The 16583-nt window shown below is 38.8% G+C and overlaps 1 protein-coding gene across 13 annotated transcripts in view; it reads left to right on the forward strand.

The window, feature by feature from the left end:
- The window catches only part of RNF14 (ring finger protein 14), a 41284-nt gene that overhangs the window by 21066 nt on the left and 3635 nt on the right, over positions 1–16583 (forward strand). The window contains exons 1-8 of one of the 13 annotated variants that reach the window (XM_045513373.2): positions 3388–3528; positions 4126–4184; positions 6048–6193; positions 7446–7626; positions 8678–8829; positions 11622–12149; positions 12797–13025; positions 15906–16078. In XM_045513373.2, the coding sequence (XP_045369329.1) occupies positions 7473–7626; positions 8678–8829; positions 11622–12149; positions 12797–13025; positions 15906–16078 (1236 nt within the window). In that variant the 5' untranslated portion in view covers positions 3388–3528; positions 4126–4184; positions 6048–6193; positions 7446–7472. The other 12 variants (XM_010950547.3, XM_045513370.2, XM_074360850.1 and 9 more) reach the window with 12 other exon arrangements.

Raw genomic sequence — 16583 nt, forward strand, 5'->3', positions numbered from 1 at the left:
TTTCTTCTCTGCCAGGTACAGGACCAGCAACGTAATTTACAAAGCCCAGTGCAAAATAAAAATGCAAAGCCTCTGAAAATTATTTCAAGAATAATTTTTTTCTAAAAGAATTTCAAGATTCTATGTCTTCTTAGCCTGAGGCCCTCCAGAGCACAGGGTCCAGTGTGACTGCATAGCTAGCTGGCCCATGAAGCCAATCATGTTTGGGAGACAGCAGTGGTTAAGACCTTAAGAATGTCATAGGTTTTAGTTACAGGCCTAGTTCTGCAAATTGTTTTTTGGGGGGAAGAGGTATACGATGAAGACACAGGAGCTTATTAGATTGTTAGGGTCATATTAGTTTGATGGTTCCTAGGAGTAGGAACCAACATTTCAGCATCCCACTGAAGTCCTGAGAATAGTACTTTGTATCTAAATTTTTTTTCTTGAGATATAATTCACATAAGATAAAATTCACCCTTTAAAAGTGTACAATCCAATGGTGTCTGATATACTCACAAAGTTGAACAACCATCACCACCATCTGGTTCCACAATATTCTTATCCTCCCAAAGAACCTCCATACCCATTAGCAATCACTTCCCATTCCCTCTTGCCCGAGCGCCTGGCAGCCACTAATCTACTTTCTGTCCCTAGGGATTTGCTTGTTCAGGACATTTCATAGATATGGAATCATGTAGTATGTGGCCTTTTGTGTCTGACTCCTTTCACTCAGCATAATGTTTTCAAGGGTCATCCATGTTGTAGCATGTTATTAGTACTTCATTCCTTTTTATAGCTGAGTAATATTTCATTGTATGGACATATCACATTTTGTTTATCCATTCATCCATTGGTGGACATTTAGGTTGTTTGTACCTTTTGGCTATTGTGAATACTGCTGCTGTAGTGTACATCTGTGTACACTGCATACCAATAAGTATATACAAATGTAACTGTATTTGTGTACAAGTTTTTGTGCAAACAAGTGTTGTCAACTCTCTCGGATAGACACCTGGGAGTAGAATTTCTGAGTCTTCTTGTAAGATACTTTTTCAGGAACCGTCAAGGTGTTTTCCAAAGTGGCTATACCATTTTACATTTCCACAAGCAATATATGAGGGTTCCAATTTCTCCAAATCTTCACCAACACTTACTATCTGTCTTTTTAAAACATTTTATTGAGGTATAATTGACATACAACATTATATTAGTTTCATGTATACAACATAATGATTTGATACTTGTATGTATTGAGGAATGATTTCCACAATAAGTCTAGTTAACATCTGTCACCATACATAGATTTTTTTTTCTTGTGATGAAAAATTTTAAGATTTATTCTCTTAGCAACTTTCAATATACAATAGAGTATTATTAACTATAGTCACCATGGTGCACATAACATTCCCTTGACCTATTTATTTTATAACTGAAAGTTTGTATCTCCACCCATTTTGCTTCCCCTCCCCCCAACCTCTGGCAACCACCAAACTGTTCACTGTATCTATGAGCTTATTTTTTTCTCTTTAATTTTTCTTTTTATTATAGCAGTCCTAGTGAGTGTGAAGTGACTCTTCTTAGAGCAGTTTCAGGTTCACAACAGAATTGAGCAGGAAATACCGAGAATTTGCACAAAGCCCTCCCCTCCCCTCCACATCCCTCATCAGTGTGGCTTATTTGGTAGAATCGATGAACCAACATGGGCACATTATTATCAACCAAAGTCCATAGTTTACATTAGGGTTCACTCGTGATGTTATATATTCTATGGGTTTTGACAAAGGCATAATGACATGTAGCCACTATAGTATCATACAGAATAATTTCATTGCCCTAAAAAATCCCTTGTGCTTCATCTGTTCATCCCTCCCTCCCTCCCTCCCTCTCCTCAAACCCCTGGAAACCATGATCTTTTTATTGTGTCTGTAGCTGTGCCTTTTGCAGAATGTCATTTGGTTGGAATCATACAGTTTGTAGCCTTTTCAGACTGGCTTCTTTCACTTAGTAATATGTCTTTTAAGTTTCTTCCATGTCTTTCATAGCTTGATCATTTTTTTTTACTGCACATACATTTTTTAATTTACATATATGTACTGTTCATTGTTTCTGAGAACCCTTTAGAGCTTTAGCTTTTTAAACTTACATAGTTATCAAAGGAATAGAGCCAACCACAAAACAAGAATTAATTCAAAAAGATATATACACCCTACTATTAACAGCAACATTATTTATAATTGCCAAGATATGGAAGCATCCTAAGTGTGCATCAATAATTGAATAGATAATGAAGATGCAGCATATATATATATATACATATATATATATATAATGGAATACAACTCACCCATGATTTGCATTTCCCTAATGACAATAATGATGTTGAGCATTTTTTCACATGCTTACTGACCATTTGTATATCTCTTTTTTGAGAAATGTCTATTCAGATCCTTTGCTTATTTTAAAACTGAGGTATTATTGGTCTTTCTGTTGTTGAGTTGTAGGAGTTCTTTAAATATTCTGGATATTAAACCTTTATCAGATATGTGATTTGCAAATATGTTCTCCTATTCTGTGAATTGTCTTTTTACTTTGTTGACAGTGTCCTTTGAAGCACAAAGGTTTTTAATATTGATGAATCCAATTTATCTACTTTTTCTTTTGTTCTTGTGCTTTTGGTCATATCTAAGAACTTTTCCTTAATCCAAGCTCATGAAGATTTACTCCAATTCTAAGAGTTTTTTAGTTTTAACTCTTACTTTTAGGTCTTTGATCCATTTTGAGTTAAATTTTGCATAAGGCATGAGGTTGGGGCATGTAATTTTAATTTCTATTCAGCCTCTTAATAATCATGTACCCTTTGGTAAGTTCTCGAACCTAAGTTTCAATTTTCTCATTTATGAAGTGGGAATAACAAACAGTACCTAAATAATAAGGTTATAGTGAAGATAAAGAGAAATTTTACATAAAGCACTTAGCACAGGGTTTGAAGCATCCTAATTGCTCAATAAACCTGGTAGTCATTACTGTTATAATGCAAACAATGAGTAAATGCCTTCATAGTGGAGGTGTCAGAAAGATGGACAGCTTTTCTGAGACGGTCGTTGGGATCCCGGGAGGGAGAAGAGGCTTAGCCTACGGGGGAAGCAGGTCTGGGACTGTTACAGGAGTGTCTGCCCCAGGTAGACCGCTGTCTCATGACCACCTCTAGGGATTAGTAAAAAATTCTAATTCCCGGGCCCTATCCCAGAGCTACAGAAAGGCGCCCCCTAGGCACGGGGCCCTCAGAAACTGCATTTGTATCACCTTCTCCAGAAACTTAAGTGTAGCAGGGCCGCGGTAGGGGTGACGGTGGTCGCACCTGCAGCGCCGCCTTTGACCTGCGGGGGGCGGCCAAGGGGCAGGGGCGGTCACGGCGGCTGCGCAGAGCCTTTCTCACGCCGGGGGCTGCACCAGCCAGATCCGCCGGGCTCAGCTGACAGCTTCGAAGACGGAAGAGGCGGTGCGCAGGTTGAGCCGGGCGTTTCCAGGCAGGGCCGGCGAGTGGAGGTGAGGGGACCCAGAGCTAGGGTGCAGGGCGGAACTTTCGGGCCCGGCACGGCGGGGCGGTCGGAAGGTACGGTGGGGACAGCGCTCCGGGAGCGCGAGGCGGAGAAGGGCGGCCGGGCCGGGACAGCTCAGCTGGCCTCAGCTCCCCAGACCCGGGACGGGGCGCCTCCAGCCCGGCCCGGCTAAGACCTCCGGGCATTCAGAGGAGGAAAGGGAAGGTCCGGGCCCTGCTCGTTCGGGACGCCCGGGGTCGGCCCACACCTCGCACAGCCGCACAGCGCCCTCTGTGTCCAGCCGCCGGGGTAGGTAGCAGGGCTTGGGCCTGCCCGCAGTTGTAGGTGAGTCGTGCAAACAACGACTCAGCAGGCCCGGCGGTGAGCGGTGGAGACACCGGCAGCGGCGTGCTGACCCCAGGGCCGGAGCCCGCACGGTGTGGCCTGGGAGAATGAGTAGGGTTTTCCCAGGCCCGAGGGGAACCCGGCAGAGGAGGGGCTTCCCCCGCTGGTGTAGCGGTTTCCGGTTTGCACCAAACTAATGTTAAAGTTGAATTCTCTCTCGTCTTCTGGCCCCGGGTTTATTCTCGTTCCTGTGTTCCAGGTGAAGAAACTGGGTGGTCTGCATCAAGGTTTAGTTCTATATTAGCTGTGTGACCTTAGGTAAGCAAGATGCCATTTTTCTGTGTGTCGTGGAAATAGTAATAGGACTTGCTTCATGGGGTTGTGGAAAACGAACAGGAGTTAATGCATCTGAAGGGCTTAGTGCAATGCCTAACACACGGTAAGAGCTCACTAAGTTACTTTCCTTGCTGTGATTGTGACGACCTACCCAACCTACTGCTTCTGGTGGGATGTGGCAGCGTAGGCACTGAGCCTTATGATTAGTCCCCCATTTCAGCACGCTGCATCTCACCCCAGTTTAGTTCTAGTTTTTTCCAGTGTCTAACGCAAGGTACTGCTAGATTCTGAGAACAAAATACACAGATGCAAAAGACTTGATCCTCACCTTAAGTCACTAATGCAGTCTGGTAGGAGAGGAAGTGCAAGTTCAGAGGAAGAACTGTAATGCAAGGTGGGAGGTGACAGTGTCATAGGAAAGTTACAGAAAAAAAGTTTGCTGGAGTTTTAAAGAAAGTCATGACGTCTAGTTGGAATAGGAGCTTTGGAGGCGGATCTTAAAGGCTAAATGGATAGAATCAGAAGGAAATTTAGGTCAGCAACCTGAATTAAGGGACTGGGACCTGGTGGCAGCTTCAGAAGCTGGAGTCTGGTGGGGTAGATTATGAGGAGCTGCTGATGGCACACACTGCTTGGGGTAGAGCTTCTCAATCCTGGCTATGCATTAGAATCAGGTGGAGAGCTTGCATAACTGCTGATGCCTAATTTAATTGCTCTGGGGTATGGCTTGGCTATTAAGATTTTAAAAAGCAGCTCCTTGGGTGATTCTAACATGCGTACTAGATGGGAAACACTAACCTAACACTAGAAACTAGAAACTCATCTCACCCCGTTTATAGTGTTTAAACAGGAAGAAACACAAAGCTTAATTAAATTATCACCATATACTGCACGTGGTTAAATTGTTTAAGTAAGGTAATGTGAAAAGACAATACAGTACATAGTAGTAGGGGCTCAATAAAAGTATTTCATTCTTAGCTTACTTGGGAGTCACACATCTGAGAATCTGGTTTAAAAGTTATGGTTTTATATCATATTTTTGCCTATAATTTAAGGATGTTGATAGGATTCTCCAAAACCTATCTATGAACTACCCTCCCCTTCTTCATTCCCAGTTAGGAAGCCTGATTCTAAAGCGTGTAGACCATGACTTAAAAATGCATGTGTGTGTGTGACTGCTTTTGTTGTTTTGTTTTTAAATATCCTGCTACTGGGGAGAGGAAAGGGGGGAGGGGCAATGGGGATTAAGAAATACAAACTATTTTGTATAAAATCAGCTACAGGGATATATTGTACAACATGGAGAATATAGCCTATATTTTATAATAACTATAAGTAGAATATAACCTTTAAAAATTGTGAATCACTATATTGTACACCTGTAATTTATATAATACTATATATCAACTACAAAAAAAAAAATCTTGCTATCATGCTTAAATTAGCCTAATGTTGAGTGTCCCTGGCAGGATTAATTCATTAGCAGGCGAGAGGAAAAACTGGAGGAAGATAGGAAATGAAGGAGTAGAGGAAGCAGAACAGGAAAGGAAAAACAAAAACAAAAACAACACCAGGAAGTTGTTTGTTAGGGGCACAGTGTGCTGTCCTTTCATATGTCCTTGGTGTTTCTCCTTAGCTCCTCCCAGGGCTGAAGGCACTCTCACTGCTGGGAACACGCAATTGTCCCTTCAACCACATGGCTCAGGCTGTGCTAGGAGAGTAACATGCAGCTGTAGATTAGGATTGACTGTGTTAGGATGTGTTTGATTTAAGTGGTGGTAATGAAAATTCAGAATTTCAATCTGGAGCGTGTCTTAACACCATCTTTTGTATTTTTTTCTGCAGATGGCAGGATTTCTATAGTATATCTAGTATGAGTTCCACATCTTGGCCTCTTATCCAGCTTCAGCAGTCTCACCTCCATCAGCTGGAGAATAAATGAGATTTGCATGAATTCCAAACTCTGAGCTGAAATACGGATTGCGGTGCTAATATCCTTTTCTTCTGGTTATTATTAACAGGTACTAACTGACCTAAAATAGAATATATCACTGTGTCTTAGATAACAGCACAGCTTAAGCAGAACCATTATTTGCTGGGAAAAAAATTACTTTTTGAAAATGGAATCATTTTAAATGAATTTGTCAAAGTTTTGTCATGTCACCTTTTATAATGTGACAAACCATGTCCTTATGTTTCAGTTTTGTGCATTTCAATTTAAAAAAAGATTTCTCTGGAGAGGGAACATATTTGCAAATGCAGTTATAGTCCAACATTTTAATTGACAAAATGGTAATATTTGGTTTTTGTTTTATTAAAGTATTATTTCATAGATCTGCATTACATATTTTTTCACATTTAGATTATCTGATATTGTGGTGCATCCTTCAGTTGCTGCAGTTAAAGAGCATTGATTCATACTTTAAATGCAGCATATTTTCGTTGTTGGTGTTACCTAAATAATGGTAAATCTTAAAATTGATTTGACAGAATTTGTCATTATTTCAAAAATTTAATGTTATTTTGCTGCTTCCCCAGTTATCTGTCTGATATCATACCTGTCCCTGTAACATTCTCTAGGGTAGGGTGTTCCCGACTGGGAGCAGTTTTCTTCCCCCTCCACAGCAGGGGATAGTTGGCTAAATATCTGGAGATATTTTTGATTGTCACAACTCTTGAGGGAAAGGGACACTGTTGGCATGTAGTAGGTTGAACCCAGGGATGCTGTTACACATCCTGTAATGCACAGGACTGCCTTCCACAACAAAGAATTGTTTGTTTCAAAATGTCAGTAGCTGAAGTTGAGAAAACCTGCCCTGGAGATTCCCGTGGATTTAAAAAATTCATTTATTTTTAAGTAGTATATCAAATATACTTTGACAACTTTTGGTAGCAAGGCACTTTGCTAGGTTTAGTAGGCAAGTCAAAGTAATTTGTGATTTGTCCTTTTAAAAAATGTTTTTGATTATGCATTTATTCCTAAATCATCCGTGACTAATGAAGTTGGCAATTAGAAGCACCACAGCCATCCTTTTTGAAAAAGGCTGTTACTCTTGCAGAGCTACGGAATACTAGATATCTTTTTTTAGTTTCTTAGTTTTTAGTTTGACGGAAAAGTGAGAATACTGATTAGTTCTTTACAGTTGTAGGTGAGGAACTTTCTTTTTGGGGGGGAATTGGGGGGAGGAGAGTGCCACTAGTCTTTTCCAAACTCTGCCTTTTCTGTTCTTAACTGTTTTTAATGATTATCTTCAACTCCCAGAAAATTAAATGTCGTCAGAGGACCGAGAAGCTCAGGAGGATGAATTGCTGGCCCTGGCAAGTATTTATGATGGAGACGAATTTAGAAAAGCAGAGTCTGTCCAAGGTGGAGAAACCAGAATCTATTTGGACTTACCACAAAATTTCAAGATATTTGTGAGCGGTTAGTTAATATTCTCTTAAACGTGTTTTTCTAAATAAAGGTTATTCTCAATTTCTTAGCATACCCTAAATTATTTATCATCTTGTGTTTACAGGCAGTAGTGATAGATGGTAGTATTACAGATTTAATGCATATTTCTGTTGTAGTTGAAAATTGGACTGGGGGTAAACAGTTTTCAATTTGATTCCGCCTTTTTGACCACTGAATTGGGATATTATCCTGCATATTTCATGCATCCTAATCGTCTAACAAGCAGTTCATCAGCCATGAGTCATTGGCTGTTAAATAGGGATAATAAAAGAGAAAATGAAATAATACATGTGAAAACCCTTGGGAAGATTTAAAGTACCATAGTGGTTGTTAATACTATTCGGTTTCCAGAATCATTTCAACCACCATAAACACATGACACATGCTGCTATTCTATGACCTTTTGCTTCAGAAAAAAAATTAAAAACTGTTACTTTTGATACAAACATTCAGATCGATGCATTCTTTCTCAGAATGTTTCTACTATAAAAGCTTTGAGTAAAGAAAGTAAGTGTGATAATTTAAAATGAAACTTTGATTGTGAGAGTGTTATGTGTTGTATCTTGCCCTTAAGCCTGAGATCACTGGATTGGCACAAATTCTCTATGATTCATGGGTAGTTGGCACATGCCAGTCTAAGTAGGTCATGGCTCTTTGATAGAAATAAATGTCCTTTTCTCTAGATTGTGTCTTTAATTATCTACTGTAAAACAACAACAAAAGAAAACATTGTGTATTACTTGCTCATTCGTGTTAGGAATTATACTCAAAAGTGTATCCAAGAATAAGTTGTGTATCTTTGTTTTAAATTTCATAGTGCGTAGTAGAGTTTTTAAGGGCTTACGGATTTTTTTTTTTTAAGGTGGCGGCTATGAAGTAAAATTAGGGAACAGAAAGTGCTTTGGAGGAGGGATTTTATCCCCTCAGCTAAAGCGTTAAGTTTTTCTTGAGCACTGCTCAACAGTAATGGACACTCAAGTGCTGACCAGCTGATCCTTTCTAACCTTTGTTTTTGGTTCAGGCAATTCAAATGAGTGTCTCCAGAATAGTGGCTTTGAATACACCATTTGCTTTCTGCCTCCACTTGTGCTGAACTTTGAACTGCCACCAGATTATCCATCCTCCTCCCCACCTTCATTCACACTTAGTGGCAAATGGCTGTCACCAACTCAGGTTAGACCCGAAACTTAATTTCTCCTATCCATTTTTAGAAACTTAAAAAATCATCTTTAATTGATGACTACCTCAGTGATCTTGAATTCAGTGCATGAAAAACAAACGGCTTTGATTTTGTAATTTTTTTTTTCCGTTGCCTACAGAATCCTAATGTTAATGAGTTGAAAATGTTTGGTGTTTCAGAAAGAAATGACAATAATTAGAATGATTAATCATTATGAATTACGTAGGAGTAATTTTTAATCAAGCATATTGTTTCTTTTCTGGTCTTGCTATTTTCCCATTTAGTCTGGATTGTAATGGAGACTTTAAGGTCCTCGTCCTCCTCATTTTCTCTTTTTCCTTAGATGTTGCTATTGCTTTTTATTTATTCTTTTTTTTTTTTTTTTAGTTTCTTATCCATTCCTGAAAATAAAGATTTAATTATAATTAGCAGGACTAAAATTGAGCTAATGTAGTTATAATAAACAAATTTCCTCAGAAAACATAAAAATGCTTTTATTTTTAAAGGCCTGTATATTAATAACAAAGAGTTGTTGACTGGCCTCACTGATGTAAACGCACACAAGTAGAAATGCATATGGTTACTGTAGCTGTCTCATGAAGGACTGAGACCTTATATTATGAGCCTTCATTTCCTCTGGGTTAGAGATCCTTTCTAGTAACAACCTCAGCTCTTGATTGAGACATGAAGATGACTTGAAGCTAATATGAAGCATTCTGGGATAGATAATGGATCAATAGCAGCGGCTTTTTAGAAGTCAGGATGAAGATTGATAGGCTGATGTATTAAGACAAAAGCTGTCAGAGCTACTTGACCTCATGGAACAGCTTGTCAGTTTTTCCTTTTTGATCTTGTAATTTTCATTCTCCACCCTACTCATCTTTAGATGAGAGTCTAATCTTTAGATGAGAGTACTTTTGTAAAATTGAACTTACGGTTTTAAAACAAAATTAAACTTTAAAAAGGATAATACATGTAGAATAAAAGGGAATTTTACCTTATGTTTTAGTATCTGTGCCAGAGACAATACATACAAGACAGTGGATTATGTGCCCAAGAATATAAAGGATGTTTGATGTTTAGATCACCGAGAGTTGACTGAATTATTTAGATGTTTATAGTCCCATTTCTCCAGAGAGCTCCTGATACTTCATGTCCACACGTGTACCCATACACACACGTGCTTGCACAAAACAAGGACAGATTAACTGGGTGTGTGGTTGTAATTACAGATTCTAGCCAAATAGCATACACCTGCTGCTGGCTTTGGGGGTGTGGAGAGAAGAGGGTTGTTCATTATTTTATGTTACACAGCTAAAATTACCGTAGGACTGTCTGCAGATACATTTTTGCCCATCTGGTTGACATTTTTAATTAGTCTCTTATGTTCCTTGGTTCAGTTCTTGTTTGTTGCTGGGCCTTGAGTCCTTGGCATTGTCAATTTTACCTGTTGATAGTGAAGTTGCCGTATTGACTGAGCTGAGTTGGTGGATAGAAGTGGGTTTAGTTTTCTAGTATTTTACACTATTTCTCTTATAATATTTTTATAGTCTTTTTGATGTACGTTTATGTACATCCCAGATGCCTCTTTTGAGAAGGGGCTGGATAAGAAAAGGATGGAGGAGAATGGCTTCTTCGTTGGACTTGTTGGCTCAAGAAACCCTTGGAGCTGCCTTCCCTTTTAGTATCTATTACATTTTACAGATTTCAGCATGTTTCTGGTGGATCATATAAGCATATTCATGCAAATGTAGAAAAACATCAGTTGTCTAATCTTGAACTGGTCAATAAGTGTTTAAGTTTGTGTACGTAGAGGATTTAGTGAGCAGCAGTTTGCGGTGTAAGGAAGAGAGAATGTGGTCCTTTTTCACTCGATACTTAAATTTACAAAATTTATTTGCATCTAGAAGGCTCATTTTTTGGTGTTTACCTAAAAAGAAAAGCTGCTTATGATTCCTGAGCTCTACTTACAAGTATTTCACATTTCTAATGGCAAATCTTCTTATATTTGCCTTTCAAATTGAGCAGACCGGTTTTAAGGAGGAAAAGTTGAAATACTTTGGTTCCTTAGCTTAGGAAATGTAAGCCTTCCCTATGGCAGCCAAACCATTGTTGAGGGCTTGTAATCTTGTCCAGGTTCAGGCTCGGTCTGCCTTCCTCTGTTAGTCAGGATCTGGCGTAAGCCCGGATTGCTTAGTTAAAATCAGCTTGTAAATCTGAATAACAAGGACCCTGAGGTTAGATTCTGTTTGTGATTCTTTCACACAAGTTGGCTTCTTGCTAGGACTGAAAGAATTAACTTTAAAACTTGGAGGGTATTTTTAAAGTATTATTTTCCTAGTCATTATTGCAGAGTACCTACAGGGCTAGGACTCCAAAGGAATAGAAATGGTTCATTTCAGAACTAGATCTCTTCTCCTACATGAGATAGATAGCAACGCTGAAACGGAGAAAAATAAAGAATAGAAAAGTCCTTCATTTCAGTGGCTCATATGTAAAGCTAATTCTGCATCTGGTGGAGTCTTGCCATTTCTGTTGTTTTCATGGTACTTTTATCTTCTGACTTTGTGCTTTACTGTGGCTCATGTTGCTGAGTATTTTAAGAAGTGCTCAGATTAGAGCACTGGTGCTGTTTTGCAGCACAGTTTAACACAGCAGTAAAAAAAATCATGTTAGGAAGTGTAAAAGCCTAATTTAAAAGTTAAAAAGATTTCAAGGGAAATCAGGAGTTGACAGCATCATCATCTTTCCAAACTCATCAGCATCCTCATGTGTTTTTTCCTAGCTGTCTGCTCTCTGCAAGCACTTAGACAACCTGTGGGAAGAACACCGTGGCAGCGTGGTACTATTTGCCTGGATGCAGTTTCTTAAGGAAGAGACCTTAGCGTACTTGAATATTGTCTCTCCTTTGGAACTCAAGATGGGTTCTCAGAAAAAAGTGCAGAGAAGGATGGCTCAGGCCTCTCCCAACACAGAACTAGATTTTGGAGGAGCTGCCGGATCTGATGAAGACCAAGAGGAAGTTGTGGACGAGAGAGCTGTGCAGGATGTGGAGTCGTTGTCGAGTCTGATCCAGGAGATCTTGGACTTTGATCAAGCTCAGCAGATAAAATGCTTTAATAGTAAATTGTTCCTGTGCAATATCTGTTTCTGTGAGAAGCTAGGTAGTGAATGCATGTACTTCTTGGAGTGCAGGCACGTGTACTGCAAAGCCTGTCTCAAGGACTACTTTGAAATCCAGATCAGAGATGGCCAAGTTCAATGCCTCAACTGCCCAGAACCCAAGTGCCCTTCAGTGGCCACTCCTGGTCAGGTAACTTTTTATTGTGCTGCCCCCTAATTCTCTTTCACAAAAGGAGACACCTCAGGAACTTCCTTGATAAGGCTCATCAGGGCGGTCTGAAGCCTTGGAGCCAGCCCACAAGGTGTTTCATTGTATCCATCAAGAATGCCATGGTCTTAACTTTCCCTGTTAAGCAAATGTAAATGATTCCTTTGCTGGCTTTGAAATGGGCGGTCCTTGGCCAGGATGAGTGTTAAAAAAATTAAGTAGTTCTGGTGATTTACTCTGTATATCTGCTAGATGGGGGAGTTACTACCTTATCTTTGTGTGAGGTTGAATCTGAAGGGTTTATCCCTTGGAATGGTTAACCAAATGTTTACAGACTTTAAAGACAGCCTGCTTGGTTTCTTTTTTTTTTTTTTTTAATCAGCTTTATTAAAGCATAAATGTACTCATTTAAAGTGTACAGTTTGCTTTGTTTTGATAAATGGTAGGCTCATGTGATCATGTCATCTCAGGGAAGATACAGACTTCCCCTCCTGGGTTTGATTTTGAAGTAAGGTAGAGTGTTTTAATTTATGTGCATCTGGTTTACACCAGCATCCTAAGGATCTCCTCAGGGTTAGGACTCGTTGGGAAATCATCAAACCTGTGGTATCTTATATTTTTAACTTCAGGTCAAAGAGCTAGTGGAAGCAGAGTTATTTGCCCGTTACGACCGCCTTCTCCTCCAGTCCACCTTGGACCTGATGGCAGATGTGGTTTACTGCCCGCGCCCATGCTGCCAGTTGCCTGTGATGCAGGAGCCTGGCTGCACAATGGGCATCTGCTCCAGCTGCAATTTTGCCTTCTGTACTTTGTGCAGACTGACCTACCATGGGGTGTCTCCATGTAAGGTGACTGCAGGTAAGTTGTAACCGTGTGACCTCAGTCTCCCAGTGCCCCCCCACCCCCCTAAAAAAGCCTATAATTTCAGTCCTTCAACTTGGAAGTGTTTGTTCAACAGATATTTTTGTCAGTTACTGTCCTAGGTTCTGGAGACATAGCAGGGACTAAACAGCCTCATGGGACTTATATTCTAATTGGAGAGATAGGCAAACAAAATAAGTAAGAATATTAGATGATGGTAAATGCTGTAGAGAAAAAAAATATAACAAGGACAGGATATAAAATGTTCTGAAAGGGTAGAGGCTTGGGATTTTATTTAGAAAAACCAGGGGGAGACCTCGCTGGCAAAGTGGTTTGAGTAAAGACTTGAAGGAAGGCAGGAAACAAGCCATGCACATATCAAGGGGGTGCATTCCAGGGAAGGGATGACAAGGTAATTTCCATCTATGAATAAGGAATAAGGTAGATCGTGGTTGGCAAATCATAGCGTCTAAGCTGTCACTCGTTTCCATGGTACACATGTCTGATCAATCATCAGGTGCTTTCTCCTTGAGCCCAGGGAGGCCTCAGAATCTTCCTCAACAGAGCACTTCAGAAAGCCATCCTCTGTGGGGATTAATAGACACACATTGTATATGAAATAAACAAGAACCTACACAGGTCCTTGTATAGTACACGAAACTATATTCAATTTCTTGTAATCACATATAATGGAAAAGAATCTGAAAAGAAAAAATATATATATATATAACTGAATCACTTTGCTGTACAACTGAAACTAACATTGTAAATCAACTACACTTCAATAAAAAAATTTTTTTAATTAAAAAAGAGTGAAAGCCACCCTCTCTTAAGGTAGGCACAGGAGGTGAAACCTGTTAGCCATTTCTGACCTAGATAAGGATTGAGAAATCAGGCCCTCTTCATCAATATAACTAAACTTTGGTGACGTAGTCTTTCTCACACTAACAAGGATGATAACAATAGCTACTTTTTAAGGTTGTTGTAAGGTTCAGATGACCTGTTGGAGTGCTATTTAAAGTTGTTATACTTGTTATAGTGGTCTGTGACAAGATAAATACAGGAACTGAGAGTCAGTGTTTGAAACTTTAATAATGATTTCAGAGAGTAATTTTATATCAGATCTAATAAAAATTTAAGCTTACTTTCATTTTTCTTTTTTCTTTTTTTTAACATTTTTTATTGATTTATAATCATTTTACAATGTGTCAAATTCCAGTGTAGAGCACAATTTTTCAATTATACATGAACATATATATATATATTCATTGTCGCATTACTTTCATTTTTCTAATAATTCATTTGATTATATTTCCAAAAGTATTGGTCCTTGACAGGGTGGGGGAAAAAAATTGGTCCTTCACCGTAGATGGTTTGAGAATGGATGTAAAATGCATGTAAAATGCAAAATGGTAAGTGTTAATACCAGTATTACTATAGTTACTAATGGTTAGCAGAGTGTCATTATCTCCAAGAAAGTACCCTGAGAGGAGAATGAGTAAATACAGTACTTCCAGTTGCCTAGAGCAGGTCTTATAGTCCATAGGCAGCTGGGATGGGGAACTCACCAGAGTATAAGCTTTTACTTTAGACCTCTGTATCCTTATCATTGAGAGGCTGAAGTACATTTCAGATGTTTCACAATATTTGAGGAAGAAATTGAAGATAGGCTTGGGAGCTTCAGCAAAATTAGCAGTCTCTGTCTATATCTCTGTATTGGATATGACCATATGAAATATATGATATACTAATAGTTTTATTGTTTGGAGAGCATAAAAGCAGTAACCTTTGTCCTTAAGATGTCTAGGAACACAAAAAATGCTTTAAATTAGCAGAGGGGACAAAAGTGACAGGATAAACAGAATACATGTCTACTACATCTAAGTAGAAGTGATGAAGCCATGGGAATGAACAAAACAGAGAAAGGATTCACAGGTGAAGGAAAAGTGCAGATAGAGTTCTGCCTCAGAAGATGTCCACTGCATCAAAAGGGAAACAAAACTCTAAATAATATGAGGAGAGTAAATTAATAAAATAACTAGAACATTGTTGAGGGAGGTCTTTAATTAGTTGTGTTGAAAAATTAAGGTAATTTTGTGAGCAAAAGCCTTTGTCTATAAATAAAGCCTTTGAGAATGGCTGCCCATTCCATTTGAGTTAAGTGATAAAGCAGTAGAAACCAGATTGAAGAGTGTCAAGGGGAAAAGTTGACAGGAGGAGTTTTTCAGTACATGCAGGTGGTCAGTTTTATTCACTGGCTTTTTTTAGCATGGAGTATTGAACAATTGGTCTTTGCCCTTAAGCCGAAGGTGCTGTTGTTTAATTTGGTAGGTCTTGTTATCAAATGGTGAATGATGCTGACTTCATGGAAAATCAGCTCTGTTCCACCCTTTGTATCATTTAGAGAAGTTAATCTTTCACTGTATACTACTAGTTGCACAAACATACCAACATTCATAAGTGAAGATCAAAGGAAAAATATAAGCTATTATTCTGTCACCTGTAACAAGTCCAGCTTTTGATTCCTTTTCATTCTCTGTCATTTGTGCATGTGTAATTTTTACCTACTTACAACCTAAATGTGCAAAATTTTTCTGGATTCTGTAATGAGTATTTTAATTGAGTTATAACCATCCTAATAACTAAATATTAATGTCATTAAGTGGCTCTTTCACACATAATTATTCCCTTGGACATTTAATTTGTTTGCCATTGTTACATGCATCTCTGTGCATATAAACTTTTCTCTGGGTTAATTTCTTATGATGGAGTCCCAGAAATAACATTATTGAGTAGTCAAAGGTTATGGCCATTTTTAATGGTTTTAATCAGCATTACAAAGTTGTATGAAAGTTAATTTTCCGTTTCACTTTCTAGAGAAATTAATAGACTTACGAAATGAGTACCTGCAAGCAGATGAGGCCAATAAAAGATTTTTGGAACAGAGATATGGTAAGAGGGTGATTCAGAAGGCACTGGAAGAGATGGAAAGTAAGGAGTGGCTAGAAAAGAACTCAAAGAGCTGCCCGTGCTGTGGGACTCCTATCGAGGTAAAGGTTTGGGGACAGACTTGGAGGCAAACCTACTTGCAAGCGTGTTATAATTTCCTCAAGAAACCTTTTGATTTTGTGACTAATGAAGAAAACACACTTTGGTATTTATTAAACCTTCTTACTTGGAAGTTGCAAGTTTACTGGAAATACTGGTATTGACCTTAAATGTATGTAGACCTCCCTTTTCAAAGTGCTTTCGTACAGTGACAATTGTTCTCACATTATAGCCATCTCAAAATTGAATGGGTTATGAGGAGGCCATACTAGAGCTACAATCAACTCTTAACTCATCTGTGTGAGTTAAAAAAAAAAACAAAACCCAAAAAACCTCAAGCCTGACTTCTCAGAACTGTTTATCCTAGAATTTAGCACACTTATTTAACAAGTACCTACTTAAGAAATAGAGAATTTTCCCATCAATCTGAGTCAAGATAGATAAATCTATTGCTTCTTGACAAAAATCTTAATATATTTTAAAATCAAAATGTATCTTTGCGTTTAA

The sequence above is a fragment of the Camelus bactrianus genome, chromosome 3 (genome assembly GCF_048773025.1).
Source record: "Camelus bactrianus isolate YW-2024 breed Bactrian camel chromosome 3, ASM4877302v1, whole genome shotgun sequence".
Classification (NCBI taxonomy): domain Eukaryota; kingdom Metazoa; phylum Chordata; class Mammalia; order Artiodactyla; family Camelidae; genus Camelus; species Camelus bactrianus.